The sequence below is a fragment of the Lagenorhynchus albirostris genome, chromosome 8 (genome assembly GCF_949774975.1).
Source record: "Lagenorhynchus albirostris chromosome 8, mLagAlb1.1, whole genome shotgun sequence".
NCBI classification, from domain to species: domain Eukaryota; kingdom Metazoa; phylum Chordata; class Mammalia; order Artiodactyla; family Delphinidae; genus Lagenorhynchus; species Lagenorhynchus albirostris.
Window position 1 is genome coordinate 24,648,806 of NC_083102.1, and position 18,368 is coordinate 24,667,173.

At 39.6% G+C, this 18,368-nt stretch overlaps 1 protein-coding gene across 1 annotated transcript in view; it reads left to right on the forward strand.

Annotated features, from left to right (window-relative positions):
- Window positions 1–18,368, forward strand: part of GRM8 (glutamate metabotropic receptor 8) — a 749,540-nt gene that overhangs the window by 306,718 nt on the left and 424,454 nt on the right. Inside the window, exons 3-5 of the mRNA XM_060155979.1 lie at window positions 13,836–13,971; window positions 14,440–14,594; window positions 15,669–15,806. Of these exons, the coding sequence (XP_060011962.1) occupies window positions 13,836–13,971; window positions 14,440–14,594; window positions 15,669–15,806 (429 nt within the window). The remainder of the gene's footprint in view (window positions 1–13,835; window positions 13,972–14,439; window positions 14,595–15,668; window positions 15,807–18,368) is intronic.

Consider the following 18,368-nt stretch of genomic DNA (forward strand, 5'->3'; position numbering starts at 1 on the left):
AACCCTTTTTCTATAATCTGTTTTCACTCTCAAGTGATTTTAAAATCTTGTGTGAATGTTCCTTCGTGTGGGTCTTTCCCTTCCTCATCCTTCTCTTTTCTTTTTGCTAGAAATTTGACAGGTGTTTTCAAGTCAAAAACTCGTGTTCTTCAGTTCCCAGAAATATTCTTTTATTTCTTTGGTAATGGCCTCTCTATTTCTTTTTGAGACTTCAGAGTTTGAATGTTGAACCTCCTGGATACATTCCCTAATTTCATGACCATTTTTCATTTGTTTTACTTTCTGAAATATTCCCTTGACTTTCTCTTATGTCTTATCTATTGAGGTATTTCTATCTCACTTATCTTTTTTAATATCCAGGAGCTCTTCCTTGTTCTCTGAATGCTCCTGTGTTTATAGCCTCCTGTTCTTGTTGCGTGGACAGAATGTCTTCTCTCTGAGGTTATTAATATTCTTGAAGTCATCTTCTGCTTCTGTCTTGTTTCTGTGTCCGCTGAGTTCTTCTCCTCTGTTTGGTGTGACATTAAGAATGTGGTCCTGGTGCTGTTTGGAAGCTTGCGACTTGTGGGTCAGGTTCCCTGACTGTGGCTTTACTTTAAAATGAGCAAGTAGACATGATTATCTAATTGGGAGACATCCATCAATGAGTATCAGTACGGTGTCACCCTTTGGCCAGTTTCTCCCAAGAAGACTCTTCCAGTTTCCTGCCTGGGAGATGAAAGTTAGGCAGCTGGAGTCTGGGTGCTAAGCAGGGAAGGGGGACCAGGACCAGGGGATCCCCATTCAGCATACAGGCTTTCACTTTATAGAAACCTGCTCAGTCCTTGCTGGGTCTGGTGTCCTTGAGTTCATCCTCTACAGTGACCCTCTGATCTTCTGTGCAGAGGGTCTGTAGTTGGAGGAAGACACAGAGATTTTCACCCAATTCTGTTTTCACCCCCACCTCTGGAGTCTCTGGCGCCTCCCCTCCTAGAGCCTTCCTGATGTTGGGTGGAGTGGCTGCTTTGTTTCTCTTCATATCAGCTGCATCCCCATGCCCTGAGGGCTTTCCTTTCAGTTTTTTTTTTTTTTTTTTTTTTTTCCTGCCTGGCAAGATCATCATCTGCTTTTCAGCTTTCCAAATATTGAATACATTTCTTTCCTGTTTTCTCCATTTGATACTCACCTCCATTTGATACTCAGTTGGATATTTGGAGGAAGTGGAGATAAATGAATGTGTTCTCGTTTCCTTGCTTAACCAAACTCCAGGCCACACAGCAGTTCTTTTTTGCTGCTCTGTCCTGTTAGTGAATCTTAGGGAACAGCGGGACAGGCAGACTTGGAAGGGTGCTGCATCAGGTGACCTGTCACCACATTCTGGTTTTTGAAAGGGGAGAGGGGGGAGTAAGAGAGGAGCAAAGAAAAAGAAGAAAAGGAAAGTGGAGTAGGATAAAGAAATGAGAGGGAAATTAAAAGATGAGAGGAGAAGGGAGGCTTATGGAATAGTGAAATGAAAGCTATTAATGGACAAATCTGCATGGATGTCTCCATCATGACTATGCTGAACCCCCTGTCTCATTTCCTTTTCAATCAACTGAGAAGGAATGAGAGTGCTTCGACAAACTGGTCTCTAGACCCAAAGCACCTGGCTGAGACCCTAATACCCTCATAAAAATTAGTTTTTAAGCTACCCAGGCTTCATAATTTTGAATTGAATAAATTTTCTTATGTCTCTTCTAGTTCTTCTCCTTTAGGCTTTTAGACAAGTGATTTATTGTATTTTACATGATATTCTTTCTATTTCCATATTAGAACTTACTTACACAATTCACAGTACTCATGGGAGGCAGTATATGTGGTATATTCATAGAAACACAAAATGCTGAAATTCAAAGGAATCTTGAGGTCGTCCCATCAAGCACCCTTCTTTGTACAAATGACGAAACTGATAGCCAGAGAGGATCCTACAGAGGGGACATGGGCATAATCCAATGTAGGAATGAGAAAATTATATCATGGCTTGAGTGGACTTGTTGTTAGAATGGTAGAGCCAGTACGTCTGTCATACTATTCATATTTCAGGAATTTTTTCCCACAAGCCGAACTGCGTTTTATTTTATAGATATTCACTTGCTATAGTATATTGTTAAGATATAATGCATTTGTAAAGAGAATGAGTTTTATCTGGGAGTCACGGGAAGAACGGATATTGTAGAAATTATACCATAGAAATCTATGAGGTAACAAACGGTTATCCTTTTGTCATTTGCAGTTCTGATCTGCAGTTTTCATTTTTGTGCTTGAATGATGTTAGGATTATTGAAAGCTTAATGTTCTTTCCTAAGAACACTCTTAGATAAATGATATAATTTAATGCAAAATGTTATAACATACCTGCTCTGTTCCTATAACACCGCGGGTATAGACGTTTCTTGGTTTCAGTGAAAGAATGTTTGATAGTGAATCTCTAGATGATTCAGATTTTGCCTTGGCCTGTGCATTCACAGTTTGCAATAATAGGGATAAACTTTTAAAAAACTGTTCTTGCAAGTTCTGACGTGTTTTAACATTGAAATAAACAAAGCCGTGTATAAACTGTTTGATTAGTTGTGATTAAAATGCATTGAACCCAACTAAAATCCTTGGTTCTTAGAACTGATGCTTTGTTCTAACCCTTTCAACTGGCCATTTTAATGGTTATTTAATTTTTTTTCTCTGTATTCCTTCCACTTCAAGATGTGTGGTCTGTTTCTTATTGTGGAAAAGTAAAATTAAATCCCCCTTGTACATAAACGCAAGGTATTTATTACATCGTATTTAAATTATTAAGGACAATCACATTTTCACTGGAAATACTGGATATATCTGATGACTGGTAGTTTCCATTAGAAATAGACTTTGCTGGTTTCTGGATGGCTAAATCAATCATAAGCTTACTTCTGCAATGTTTTCTGACTTTGTTGATCCTGGTGTGTCTGAATGTACCATACAGCTACTTTTTACGCTTCTTTGACCATGTATTCCTACGGTCACTGGCAGGAGCTGGTGAATCTTATTCATAGTTAACTAGATTCTGTTTTCTTGGTCCCATACCCCTAGGCTACCCTGCATTGTAGCATTTCTCACATGAAATTGTAATACTGTTTACATATTGTGTTATTTATTGTGAGTGCCTCAAGACCAGGGACTGTGGCTTCTTACTCATTTTTGTATCTCCAGACTTCAACAGAGCACTCAGCATATAGTAAGCACACAGTGAATGCTCCAGGAGTGTTGGTGGGCATGCCTGGGTTCATGTAGAGAAGAAGCCTGCAGGACACTCTTTTGAGAGGATGTTAATGAATGAGACTTTTGTCCAACCTGAACCAGAACAAAATCCATTTTCCTAAGTTATTCGGTCTTGATGGTATAAAACTTTGGAGTTCGCATTTTGGTCATACTACCTTACCTGTTGATGCTGTTTAATTATTTATATTGAGGAGTTTTAATGATCAAGGGGACAATTATGAGAGATAGTAGCAAAGTACAATGAATATACTTGGCTACTAGGATAAGGGTCACAGGTCTGCACTTGACTCCTTCCTAGCTGTGTGACCTCGGGGACAGTTTCCTCAAGTTTATGATGTTTACCTTACATATTCAGTAGCACTGAGATATTATGAGGGTGAAATGAGATATTAAAGCATGGTGAACTAGTATTCAATACACTATATTATTATTATTATTTTCTATTTGTTCTAAATGGGTTTTTAGTTAAGGAAAAGGTAATAGAGTTAATTTCTTTTGTGTATGGGGAGTCTTGCATCTCAAGTTACTAACTGCCTTCTATTTTGAGTAAAATCTAGTCTAAAATTTATTTTAACAAGAGTCCTTAAACTCCTACCGTGCAATAGCAAAAGCTCAAGTGACTCAATTTAAAAATGGTCAAAAACACTATATTGTAAATAAACTATACTTTAATAAAATTTAAAAATAAATAAATAAAAATGGTCAAAGGACTTAGGTATTTCTCCCAAGAAAGCATACAAGTGGCCACTATGTACATGAAAAGTTACTCAGTATCACTAATCATCAGGGAAATTCAAATCAAAACTACAATGAGATATCACCTTGCACATGTTAAGATGACGATTATCAAACAAACAACAAAATATAACAACTGTTGTCAAGGATGTGGAGAAAATGGAGCCCTTGTACACTGTTAGTGGGAATGTAAAGTGGTACAACCACTGTGGCAAATAGTAGAGCTTCCTCAAAAAAATTAAAAAGAGGACTGCCATATAATCCAGCGATCTCATGACTGGGTACTTAACCAAAAGAATTGAAACAGGATCTGGAAGAGTTATCGGCATTCCTGTGTTCTTTGAAGCATTATTCACAATAGACAAGATATGGAAGCAACCCAAATGTCTATTGACAGATGAATGGATAAAGAAAATGTGGAATACACATAAAATGGAATATTATTCAGCCTTAACAAAGAAGGAAATCCTACTATTTGAGACAACATGGACAGACCTGGAGGATGTTATGCTAAGTAAAATATGCCAGTCTCAGAAGAACAGATGCCGTATGGTTCTACTTATGTGAGGAGTCTGAAGTAGTCAAACCATAGAAGCAGAGAGAATGGTGGTTACCAGGGGCTGGGAGGAGGGGGAAATGGGAAGTTGTTATTCAGTGGGGGTAAAGTTCCAGTTATGCAAGAGGAATAAGGTCTAGAGAGCTGCTGTACAAAGTAGTGCCTATAGTTAACAGCATGGTATTCACTTAAAATTTTGTTAAGAGGATAGATCTCATGTTAAGTGTTCTTACCACACACACACACACACACACAAAGGGGACCTGAGACACAAGGAAACTTGGAAATGATGGATATGTTTGTTACCTTGATTGTGATGATAGTATCATAGGTGTATGCATATGTCCAGACTCATCAAATTGTATGCATTAAACATATGTAGGGTTTTTTTGATATATCAATTACACTTCAGTAAAACTGTTAAAAATTTTTTTAAAAAGAGTTCTTTAACTAACTGTACAATGGCTTGCTATCAAAAACATGTCATTGTACTCTCCTCTCATTTTAGTTCTTTTTGAATCCAAAGAGTTAAATATATAATTATATTTTTAACTTTTATATGCCTCAAACACATAGATCAAATCTTGCCATGGAAAATTATTGTGAACTGCCTACAGAAATACTACAAGTACTTGCATTTGCTTGAAAGATGGAGTTTTTAAATGCTTTTGGTGCTTTATTTTTGTTCTCTGAAGTCCACTTCTTAGCTTAGTCACTGTTGTACGTTGGTTGTGGTGCAAGCCTTGCTCTGAAGAGTTATACAGCTAAAGCAATAATGATGTTTCACCTATTAGTTCCTTCTTCTTTAAATCAAGAATGTCAGCCCCCTTTGAGTATCTGTTAAAATGCTGCACTGAAAGCCAGTATATAGCAGAATTCAGGTAATGCTGGTAAGTAGACGAAGATATTACTTGTGTAGAAGAATGTTCATAGTTTGCAGGCTCTGATAGCTGCTGCTGAGATACTATTGAGAGTGTCCTATTTGCAGAAGGTGTTTGGAAATGACTTTATGTTACATACATATATAACGTAGATGCAGAGATGCTTAGCCTTACCTGAGTGATGGTATTTTTAATACATGGATATGCTTAGTATCTCTTTATTAGATCATTCTACTACATCATGAAATAAGAATTTCTTGTTTATTCACTTATTTATCACACATCCAATGAATGCCCACTGGTATCAGGCTTCACAAGACCCTAGGGATTTACTGAGATGTGAGCTCTGTGAAGTCAGAGACCTTCTCTGTATTATTCACTCTTGTATACTCTGTGTCTAAAAAGTATCTGACCTGTAACAGTGCTCAATAAATATTTGTTGAATGATTGAAGAAGGGCGGATGCCACGATTGTCTACTCTCCCCCTCACTAATTTAATTGGCATGATTCCGTAATGAATTCCTCATCTGTAACTGAATGACTAATTTCTCATCTGTAACTGTAATGAGCTTAATCCTAAATCCAGTACTGTGTTCTTCCTAATCCAGAAGGGTGAGAAATTTAACCAGTGCTCACTTTGATTCTAGTGGTCATTGGCATGATGGTTTTTCCAAGCAATGGGCTAGAAAATATGAAATTTCTCTTTTCTTAGAGAGTTTATTCATATTGAGCATTTGAGCATTTACAGGGAGTTAGTTTTATCTTTCAAAACCTTCCTGTCATACTTTTGGCCCCAGTATCTGGGAATCCACTTTGAAATAGCAAACAAAACAAAACAAAACAAAAAACCAGACAAAACAAAATAAAAATCCCAAAACATTCCAAAAATAGTACTCAGAAAATAATTCATGTAAATACAAATGCACACAACACAGTAGTAAAATTTATTTAAACCTCATCAAGTTCTCCTTCTCCAGATGTTCCTAACTCCACGTTTGCTGTTTTGACCCTAAAGAGAATGGATTTTTTGCCCAGCTCCAGAGATACTTCTGGTGTGGATGGTCTGCCTCTAGTCTCTCCTCTCTCTCCTCTTGTTCTTTTCCCTCTTCTATTTCTTCCCCCAAGTCATGTCATTTCCCTTCTCACCCTCTCCCCACCCCCTTCTTCTTCTTCTTCTTCTTCTTCTTCTTCTTCCTCATCCTTTCTTTTCCTGAATTTTTCCCATCTACTGTACCCATGTCTCCTTAGACATTTCCAGTTTTCAAGAGGGGAAGAGGCAACACATTAGACGTTTAGTTCAAGTGGTGATGGGCACAAGTTTCCCTTCTAACGTAGAACCTTTTGTACTTAGCATCCCCATTGACTAGTAAGAGTTGTTATCCTGTGTACATTTGGGGAATGAAATTTAAGGAGTCTAGAATTAATGTTATAGGTAAGTATTGCTTGGTGAAAGTGAGTTACTGTTTCTGTTTGGGGTTTGTCAATTTTTATTTTAAACAATTTACAATGAATGTGTTTTCTGAGGAAACAATCTGTTGAGTGATTATTTAATCTTTTCACAATAACCCATTTGGAAGATACTAGCATCCTCTCAATCTTTAGATTGAGGGACAGAGGCACAGAGAAGTCACACAACTTCCCCAGCATCACAGCTAGTCAGAGAAGGGCCGGGATTTGGAGCGAGAAAGTGTAGCCCCAGAGACAACGTTCATAACCGCCATACCGCTCTGTGCCTCTGAGTGGATCTGTGATGAAATGAGGGCATGTTAGAAAGCCTAGCATGTAGGAAACTGACCCTGTGAACCTGTTCCAGCCCAATCTGCCTTCCAAGCACGAGCATCTCTGAGTCACATGGAGACTGGCAGGAAAGGGGCTCTCTGAGCCAGTCCTCTCCCTACTGGATTGTCCCTATTGCCACTCTTAGGGGACAAAGAGGGGAGTAGCAAGGCGCTCATGCCCCTTCTGTACCAGGACTTTCATTCCCTCATTTCATTGCTGTTCAGTCTCTTTAAGGGTGAATTGGCATTTGATAGAGGAAAAAGCCTAACAGGTTTGGTGGTGGTGGTGGGGGGGGGGGAATGAGCACAGATTTAAGTGCAGTTTTGCTCTTTTAATGCATGTTGTTCAAGATAACACTTTTACTTCACTGCGATGTGTGAGGTAAATCTCTTTCACAAAGTGCACTTGAAGCTGACAAAGAGACAAACTTTCATCACACCGTATACTTTGCTGCTAAGTCCCAGATGTACACCACATAAGGAGGTGAAAGTACTGTTACAAAAGCCGTGATTACACTTGTTCAAACCTTAGAACAAATTTTACTGAACTATCACTAAAGGACCAATTACATTAGGGCCAAATTGTCATTTTACTTATGTCTCCAGAAAGGTGGAAAGAAATGACGTCAAGAGTAATTAGGTTGCTTCCCTGTCCTGGCTATTGTAAATAGTGCTGCAATGAGCATTGTGGTACATGACTCTTTTTGAATTATGGTTTTCTCAGGGTCTATGCCCAGTAGTGGGATTGCTGGGCCGTCTGGTAGTTCTATTTTTAGTCTCTTAAGGAACCTCCATACTGTTCTCCATAGCGGCTGTATCAATTTACATTCTCACCAACAGTGCAAGAAGGTTCCCTTTTCTCCACACCCTCTCCAGCATTTGTTGTAAAGCAATTATGCTGCAATAAAGATGTTTAAAAAAAAAAAAAAAGCAAAGAGTAGGGCATAGAGTTGTGATATTGTGACGTATAATAAGAAATAGTATTTGGTCTTTATCCAGTTTTTGGCACAGAGATCCTAAAATCCTCGGAATTTCCTAAGTGATGAGAGTGAAAAAGGTGTCTTTTGTTATGTTAATGGATGACTTTAGGAAAGCCTGTAGGTAACCTAAGGTTGGGGCTGGTTGTCAGGAAGACCAGCCACAGGATTAGAGGGTTAGAACTTTCAGTCTCACCCCCCAACCTGCAGGGAGGGGAGAGGGGCTGGAAATTGAGTTCAACCACCAATGGCCATTTCAATCATGCCTATGTAATGAAGCCTCCATCAAAACTGGAAAGGGTGGGGTTTGGAGAGCTTCAGGTTGGTGAACACTTGGAGATTCAGAGAGAGCATGGAAGCTCTGTGCCCTTTCCCCATGCCTTGCCCTGTACATCTCTTATTTGGCTGTTCCTGAGTTATATTCTTTTATAATAAACCAGTGATCTAGTAAGTAGAATGTTTCTCTGAGTTCTGTTAGCCTCTCTAGCAAATTAATTGAACCCAAGGAGGAGATTTTGGGAACCTGTGATCTGTAACCAGTTGGTCAGAAGCACAGGTAACAAGCAGAGCTTGTGACTGACATCTGAAGTGGGGCGGGGGCTGGGCAGACAGTCTTGTAGGACTTGAACCCTTAACCTGTGGAATCTGACAATATCCAGGTAGATAGTATCAGAAATGAGTTGAATTGTAGGGCACCCAGTTTTTGTCAGAGGATTGCCTGGTGATGGTGGGGAAATGCCTCACTCCCTACGAATTGGAATTGGGATCCCGGCACTTTGAAGAGTTAACGTGTTTCTATTGTCTTTAAGAGAGAAACAAAAAAACTGGTTATTTGGTTTTGCTCATTGCTATTATTTGCAAGTGCATTCATAAGAAATAATTTAATAATAGTTGACTGACTATATTACATTCTTATTAGGGTCAATTATAAACAATCTCTTACGGTTAACCAACAATTTTGACCAGTCACTTTTTTACCAATAACTTAACCATTGATAAAATGGTAACTTTGTTGATTTGTTTATGTATCAAAACCATTCTGTCCTGCAGATCTAACAATTATATAACCAGAGACTCGATTTGATTTACTTAGAACTTGACAGAAATTGTGAACCAAATTGAGACACTGGTCAATTGGGTAAGTGATGGAAAAGATGAAGGAAATAGGCTAGTCTTGGAGTCAGATCTGACTTTGAACCTGGGTTCCAACCTCTTGCCAGCTGTTGACACCCCTTGTTTCTCAGTTTCCTCATCAGAAATGTGGTGATAATGCCAATTTTAGAGAGCTTTCGCTACGACTAGGGAGGTAAGAGTGAATGAGACTGGGAAGGAGTGATCACGTGTGTGGTAGAGTGAATGTAAAATGTTTCATTCAACAAATGACCTTTTAATTATCACTAAATAATCAAAAGGAAAACATTGACACAAATGAGGAAGTCAGAAGATTCTAGAGAACAGCCAATTATAAATTCCTCCGTACAACATTCCTAAGCGCTAAGCTTTCAAAATTATTTCTTGCAGAACTGGGGACAGCTGTAGAATAAGAAAGTTAGTGTTCCTTGAATTGCACACAATCAGTACTCTTCCAGAGTGAGGTATGAAGAAATAGATGCAGTAGACATGTGCTTTGATGGAGAGCAGCTCCTCTTCCTTCTCCCACCCCAGGAGTCTAAATCAAGCCAGAGTCTCTTTAAAAATTGAAACAACATATAATGAGTATTGAAGGAAGCACGTCTTTGATAAAGCCTGAATGTTTGACTAAATTTCATTGGTACTTTACCTCAACTCTAACAGTATATAAAGACCTCTCCTTCTTATGAAATCATTGGACTATTTGGTGGGGGGCGGGGGGGACTTGTCATTTATTACTGCAGTTGATCTTCTGCTATTATTTTTTAGCAGTCCATCATTTTACATTCTTATCTGGCTTTTCTTATGTGTACATCTTGTCATTCAATTATAAGACTTTTTTGGACAGAATGGGAGACAATGTCCATAGCTCCGGAAATGCAGTAGACGATATGTGCTTTTATGAGTGCTTATGAGTGTGGCTTCTTGACTGATGTGAAGACAGAAATTGTGAATGAGTTTCAAGGTTAAGAAAAAAATCCTAATCTTCTAACTCCAATTACTTGAGAGTAACACACTCCACAATTTAATAAAATATCCATAAGTCACCAAACAGCACAATGCCGTGTGGTGCAGGATCTTCATAAGGATTTGCTCAGCTGAAATAAATTAATTGTGCAGTCCCTCTTTCCAGGAAAATACCGATTGACCAGGCTGACAAATAAAAGGTGTGGTAAAGGAATAAAAACATATGAATAGACTATGTAAAATTCCAACCCAACTCAGCTTTTTACAAACAAAAATGTTCACTAGATCTGTAGTAAATGAATACATCAATGAATTCAGACTAAACCATATGTCTGGATTGCATTGCCTGTTTGCCTCATCTGAAATAGTCATAATAAAAATTTTCTGGCCTTCATTTCTTCTGGCTATGGAGTCAGGATTAATCTCAGAATGATATTTTGGATATGACATGTCTTTAATAGGATCCTTAAGTAATCAGAGGAATTTTCTTAAAAGAGCAGTCGTATTTTGAAACAGCTATTGTTCCCCAGAGAGTGTTACAGTTTGGGTCTTGCATTTCTGTGGTTACCTAATGCTTCCACTCACCACAGTTTTTTTTTTTGTTTGTTTGATTTTTAAACACATTATGCATAGTTTTCAACTTAAGACTTTGTCCCCAAAGTTTTCTCCTCAAAATGTGTAATCACTTTTGTCCAGTCTCTTTCACTAGCTCCCTTCCCCAAGCTGGTGGGTTTTCTGAGAGCTCTGTCACTCACCTTTTCCTGTTGTTGATTTCAATATTCTCTTTGAGTGATCTCTTCGTTCCCAACACTTCAACTTCTTACTGTATCTGCATCAGGCAACATTGTGATTACAACTCCCTTCTCTCTCCTTAGCTCCAGACTCACTTTTTCTCAGTTTGATGTTCTGTGGGTACTTTGAAAACAACTTATCCTAAATCAAAATCATTCTTTCCTCCTCTCCAAACCTGTTCACCCTCCTGTGTTTCCTACTTGTTTAATAGTGTCATCACACAAACTGATCACCAAGGCCAAAACCTTAGAGTCATGCTTAACGGTTTCCCACTACCTCACTACTTAGATCCAATCAGTACAACCTAAATATATACAATTTTTATTTGTCATTCATGTCTCAATAAAGGTGGGAAAAATATTACAAAGCCCTACTGATTCTAACTCAAATTCTTACAGGTCCACCTGCCCCTCCTCAGTACCAGCAGCATTACCCTAGTCATCATTTCCCATTGCCTGTTCTGATAACCTCCTAACTGGGCTCATGGCCTCCTATTCTTTTCACTCCAGCTTGCCCTCTTACGTAATTCAATGGTCCTCATTCATTTTTCTCCCATGAAATGCGGCGGTCATAGACAAGACGTATTCCTATGGGCTACTAAATGTCAGGCACTTTAATTACACATAATCTTCTGCAGGCTCTGCATGCCATGCATGATTTGGCCCCCAAATTACCTCTCATTTCTGTCTCACACTTCTCTCCCCTTCACTCATTAACTCCACTGGCTCTTTCCTGCACTTTCCCATGTGATGCTCTCGCATTCTCTCTTCTTTCTGACCTTAACCAAGTGATACCAACTTTAGGGACACTTTTCCCAAACGTTCCTCAATCTAAATTAAATGTCCTTGCTCTTCCTCATAGGACTTGCCATAACTTATATACTTATTTTGCGGGTTTGTTTTGCATTAAGCCTGTTTTACCCATAACATCCCTAAACTCTGTGAAGGCAAGGGCCGTGTCTATTTTATTCACCATTGTAAATCCACATGCCCCACATGGTATCTGACAGATAGTGGGCACGCCATAAATAGTTACTGAAGGAATGAATCAATCATCACAACTATTCATGGCATATCAGTAGACTAACTAACTACAGGCTCTGTCTGTGGATTATGGGCAATTCCCACCCCTGAAGAGCATAGTGTAGGGTTAGTGAGGGTATTTCTATTGCAGGGATAACTTTGGCAGTGCTCTAACTTATACAAAAAATAACCTTCAGTACTCTAGCACTGTTATTCATACAGTATTGTCACGTATGTTAAATCTGATCACAACACACTGGACACCCATTGTCTGGCTACCACATGGTTCTTCTTTGTTTGCCTACTTGAGGTTTCTTCCTAAAGCACACAGCTCATCTTGTAATTCTCCTGCTCATGAACTTTCAGTGGGTTCCCATCCTTTTCAAGATAAAATCCAAATTCTTGGGCGTGTATAACAAAGTCATTGTCAAGCTGGACCTGTCCATTCTTTCCAACCTCAGCCCCAGCCAGTCTCAACCATAGGTCACGATCAAGCAAGGTTCTTTCATACCTTGGCTTCTACCAGAAATGTCCCATTTTTGTCCCTATGTTTATGTATATTTGCCATTTAAAATCCAGCTCTCTCAAGCACTTGAGTTACTCCTTCCTCTGTGCTCCCAAAGTGTGGTATACTCTCTCCATTCTAAAATTTGTTACATGTTCCATGATAATTTATTGGAATGCCCCTCTCCCAGACTAGCTGGTAACTGCTGGATTAGACTACACATTCCTGGTGTCCAGCCCAATGCATAGCATATAATGGCATCCAGTAATGTTTGGGTGACTGAATGCATTGTCAACTGTTTAGAAGAAAACATGCCTTTGCCTACTGAAGCAATGCTATAAATAAATGATGATTTTCTTGTCAAGCGACTCAAAAAGCCTGGTTAAACCATAATGCAATTGAAACATCTTGCTAATATTGCTTTTTCTCCTAGTATCAGAATATGCTATAACTGTACCACTGAAACAAAGGAAACCTCCTTCTTCTCCTCCTAGCCCAGACCATCGGCAGGGGGCAGAGATCTTTTCTAAACTTTTCTTTTTGGCTTCATGTTGCTTTAAAAGGAGAGGCCAAAAGAAGAGTTCTTGTCTTTTTCCGTGTGAGTGGGACGGGATTTCTGCCATTTTGATTTTCATGGTGAAGATATATGTCAACTGAGGGTTTGTGTCTTTGAAACTTGGCTAGGGTCTCAGTCTTGAAGACCACTTGTCTCATAACATATTATGGTGCTGCATAAGAATCTTGCTGCAATACTAGTGAGCTCAAAAAAGGAAATTAACCTTAAAGGAAGTCTACTAATAAATAAAATAAGCAAAAGGACCTTCCTTCCTCACAGGTGGTCTCACCTATAAGACATACTCATACCTTTTATTAATCCAGACTCTTATCCTTGGACTTAGGTTAAATGAATTAAAAGAGCCTTCTTTCCACTCTTTCTCTCTTGTCCCACATTTTGTACACTTTGGTTTTTTTAAAGACATCCACAAAAATAATGTTTAAACTTGGAAAACACCTCTGATGTATGATTAAGTTATTGATGTCATTTATTTGATGCATATAATGCAAAAAAGTGATTGCTTTTAGTAGGTGAGAATGACAGATATTTTGAGAAACAGTATCCTTTACTGAGTCACGTGTTTTTATAAAGTAGCTAACCTCATTAAGTGTGTTAAGTAAATGTCTTTTCCTAATCACTTTCTCTGTTTCTTTCTTTTTTTTAAAATAGGTGGTGTTTGCATTGCTCAATCACAGAAAATCCCACGTGAACCAAGACCTGGAGAATTTGAAAAAATAATCAAGCGTCTGCTAGAAACACCTAATGCTCGGGCAGTGATTATGTTTGCTAATGAAGATGACATCAGGTGCTGATTGCTTTTCTTCCTCATGTAGGATCAGATTTGCAGCCCACATCCTTTTTCTGACATATTTCATGTTCAATGTAAAATCTTGTGAGATTTCATAGGAATTGCAACATTCTCATGCAATTACAGACTGCCTTCTGCTACATAGAGACAACAGCCTTCTAGTTTCTCAGTCCAATCTGTTTATCAAGTAAAGCCTGGGGACTGAAAGAAATGAGACAAATAACGATGATAAACAGAATGATGTGAATGAGGTTAAGGATAAGGCTAATTATCAGCTGCTGGAATTAAAGTCTCCAATATATTCCTTTTAGGAGATGATAAGACTCAGGCAGTTAGAATGATTGACTGGTTGTTTAATGGTGACCTACTGAGTGTTTATGACTTCATATAGCTGGTCTTGTAACATTCACAAGTGTAGAGTTTCTTGGTAAATGTGGTATGTTTTATTTCTTTTTATTCCAATAGGAGGATATTGGAAGCAGCGAAAAAATTAAACCAAAGTGGGCATTTTCTCTGGATTGGCTCAGATAGTTGGGGATCCAAAATAGCACCTGTTTATCAGCAGGAGGAGATTGCAGAAGGGGCTGTGACAATTTTGCCCAAAAGAGCGTCAATTGATGGTAAGGATGCACTGTAGAGAATTTACTTCATTCCAACTGAATCTAAACTCAAAAGCAAAATCAGGGTATCAGCATACGATGAGATGAATCCATTATTAATGACTCGATAGAATTTTTAGGGCTGATGGCAGAATGGTCAAGACAGTAACTATTTAACTCAACATATTGTATATATATATTTTTTTTATTAGAAAAGAGTACCCACTAGATATTTTTTTAGGGGGCACTGCTGTTGGCCTTGGATATCTCCGTGATGTTAGTAGTCGCCCTCTAAGTTTGCATATTTCCATGGGTGTATACAATGGTTATAGCATTGTTGGAAGGAGAGTGCTTGCTTTATAGCAAATGAAGACATGATGCTGGCCTGGCTCTATGGGTAAATAAATGCAACAGCAAAGATGTGGAGCATCTCTGAAAGGCAGTCTGTCTCCCAAATATCTTTTCCAATGATCTCGACAGTGATTGAAATTCCTACCTTTGCCATTATCCTTGGGAATAAGGCACTATTTCCAGGTGGTCTCCCTTCAGTGAGTTGGTTACCTGAGCAGAATGACACTAGCCCATTACCCATGACTCCAGAAGATTACATTAGTAGTGATTAGTTTATTGAATTAGCTGAAAATGGAACATGCGGGACAGATAAACCTTGAGGCAAGTAGAAGCACGGAAGCCTGGAACACTGACTCGTGCTAGGGGAGAGAGAGGAGAATGAGAAAAGTCTGAGTTGGTTTTGAATATTCAGCACGAGGTCACTGCTTGCTGCCGCTGGGAGACACAGAGGAGAGACAGAGGTGGTGCGGATGCCACCCAACAGGCTTACCTGCTGTGTACATCCCTAGAGTCAGGTGCCTGAATGGTGAATGGTGGGAGTGGAGATATTGTCCACTGATCCCCATTGACTCTTGCCACAAGGGAAGCCTTAATGCTGGGTTATTGGCTGCCCTCCCCCATCTGTTATACATATTTTTTCATGCAATGATCACAACATCATATAATATCTATTCAAAAGCTCTGATGGTATTTGGTTTTGATTTTGGACGAATATTAAAATCATACCTTTCTTCTTTAAAATAGGGTTCGATCGATACTTTAGAAGCCGAACGCTTGCCAATAATCGAAGAAATGTATGGTTTGCGGAATTCTGGGAGGAGAATTTTGGATGCAAGTTAGGATCACATGGAAAAAGGAACAGTCACGTAAAGAAATGCACAGGTAGCCACTTCAATGTTTTCCTTGGTGCATTCGTTTTATCATTATCTGAGAAATGAAGTTTTTCTATGTGGATAATGATGACGGTATCTTCTACTTCCTCACGTCTCTTGTTATAGTTTCTCAGCGGGGCTGAGCTTACATTGATCGTTCAACAGACTTAGGTGTGCTCACTGGTTCTTACAGTCAACGGACAAGTATGTACTGAACATGTGGCATGTGTCCAACATTGGTATATTTTAATTCTATTTAAAAAAACATTTATTGAGTGCCTACTTTAGGCAAAGTACTTTATTAGGTTTGGTGGGATACTTACAAATAAGCAAGACATGATTTTGCTCACCAGGAGCTCAAAATGTAGTGAGGATGACAGATCATAACAAATTGCTCTAAGATAGTGTTTTTCAACTATTTCAGTCCATGTTCCCCATATCTTGCAGAGCTCTATCAGCTATGATTTTTTTTGATGCTCTACTTTCTATATCTTGTGCTGAAAAATAATAGTGATATTAAATGTGCATTTTTTGAGGGTTAGAATGAAACTTTTTATTTGCAGAAACATGATTATGTACGTAGAAACATCTATGGAGTTTTAAAAATGACTTAGAACTAAGTAGTACATTTAGTGAGATCAATTCAAGATACAAGGTCAATATAAACATCCTTTAAATCCATTTATATATATATATATATATATTAGAAACTAACACATAGAAAATGAAATATGTACAGCATGATTAAAAAGAACATAAAAAGTTAGGGGTAATTTTAACAAAGATGCATAAGTCTTCTACACTAAAATCTTCTACACTGAATGAGCATCTTATAACCAGACACCCCTCCCTTGCTTACCCCCTGGCCCGGACATTTTGATATGACCTCCTTGCCCGTGATTCACTTCCTTTGGAAATAGCTGTTCAAATAAGAGATGTAATCTGATAAGTGCTAGAGCAGCCATATAAATGGAGCAAGGATGGGGATGTGAAAATAGGGGCCCCCCTGTGGAGGATGCGACTTCCAGGAGCTGGGGTAAGTGAAGTGAGGCAAAGTTCCTGCTCACAGGGCTTACATCTGAGTGTGAAAAGACAGACACTAAATACATAAACGTATAAAGGAACAGAGACTTCCAGGTGCCTCGGAGAAATACAACAGAGTAAATGTGAAAAGAGTGACCAGGTGGTCTCGGGAGGGACGGTGGCAGTTACTGTAGATCGTTTGGTCAGGATGCTTTGGAGGTGACATTTGAGACCAGACCTGAGTGGCCGGCGTCGTCAGCCATGTGAAGATATGAGGGCAGCCCATTCTAGGATCCAGGGCAAGCCTCTTTGGTTCAAGGTACAGATACAAAAAGGTCAGGGAGGCCGGAGTGAGTGAGAGTGAAGATAGGGAGTGAGAGGGGAAGTGAGGAAAGAAGAGGATAAAGAGACAGGCCAGCTCATGCAGGACCTTGGAGTTCTTCCTAGAAGCTCCAGAGCTGAGGAGTTGGGGCTTTATCCTACCTGTAGGGTAGAATTACGTGAGGCTTTTCATTTAAGGCACTGCTCAGATACCTGTTTCAAAAAGATTCCTCTGGCAGAAGGGTAGGGAGGGTTGGAGATCAGGGGAGAGAAAGGAGAAAGGTCAATCAGGGCCCATCCAGTAGCCCCTGTAATGGGCAGTCACAGCTTAAATGAGGTGTGCTAGTTAGGGGTGGAACACAGAGTGCAGAGATTGTAGTAGGTAGTATTTACAGTACACAGTGAGTGATTAATGCAGGGGAGATGGTGGTAAGTGATGGAGGTTCTGAATGTTAAATCTTTGACAACTAGGTCTAGGAGAATTACTTAACAGAAAGGACAGCACGGATGGTAGATGTGGAGGGACGACCTTGAATTTGGTTCTAAGCTCGCCTCATGGAACTCCCCAGCAGGTGGCAGCATAAGGTTTGGCACCCCACATTGTGTGCTGCACTAAAAATACAGATTAGGGAGTGGCAGGTGGAGACCTGGAAGTTAAAGACGAGGACAGAGAGGCAGTTGCTGAAGGAAATCCTGCAGATGTGATGGATGACAACTTGAGCCTCTAGGGGATGAGCCAGAAGAGGAAATGAGCATTGCGGTTGGGGAAGGAGATGAACTGGGAGTCAGGAGAGAAGATGGGGTGCGTGCAGGGGGAGACTCAGGTTGAGAGGGCTGGAGATAGAGTGTGCATAGAAGTAGAGGAAAGAATGCTTTTCAAAGAAGTTTGACAGAGAAAGAAAGTAGACATGGTGGGAGAGCTTGAGAAAGAAGCAGGCTTTCAGAAGTTTCTTTAAGAGAGGGCACATTTAAGCATGTTTTTTGTTTTTTTTGTTTTTTTTTTGCGGTACGCGGGCCTCTCACTGTTGTGGCCTCTCCCGCTGCGGAGCACAGGCTCCGGACGCGCAGGCCCAGCGGCCATGGCTCACGGGCCCAGCCGCTCCGCGGCATGTGGGATCTTCCCAGCCCGGGGCACGAACCCATGTCCCCTTCATTGGCAGGTGGACTCTCAACCGCTGCACCACCAGGGAAACCCTAAGCATGTTTTCAGATAAACGTAGCAGTCAGA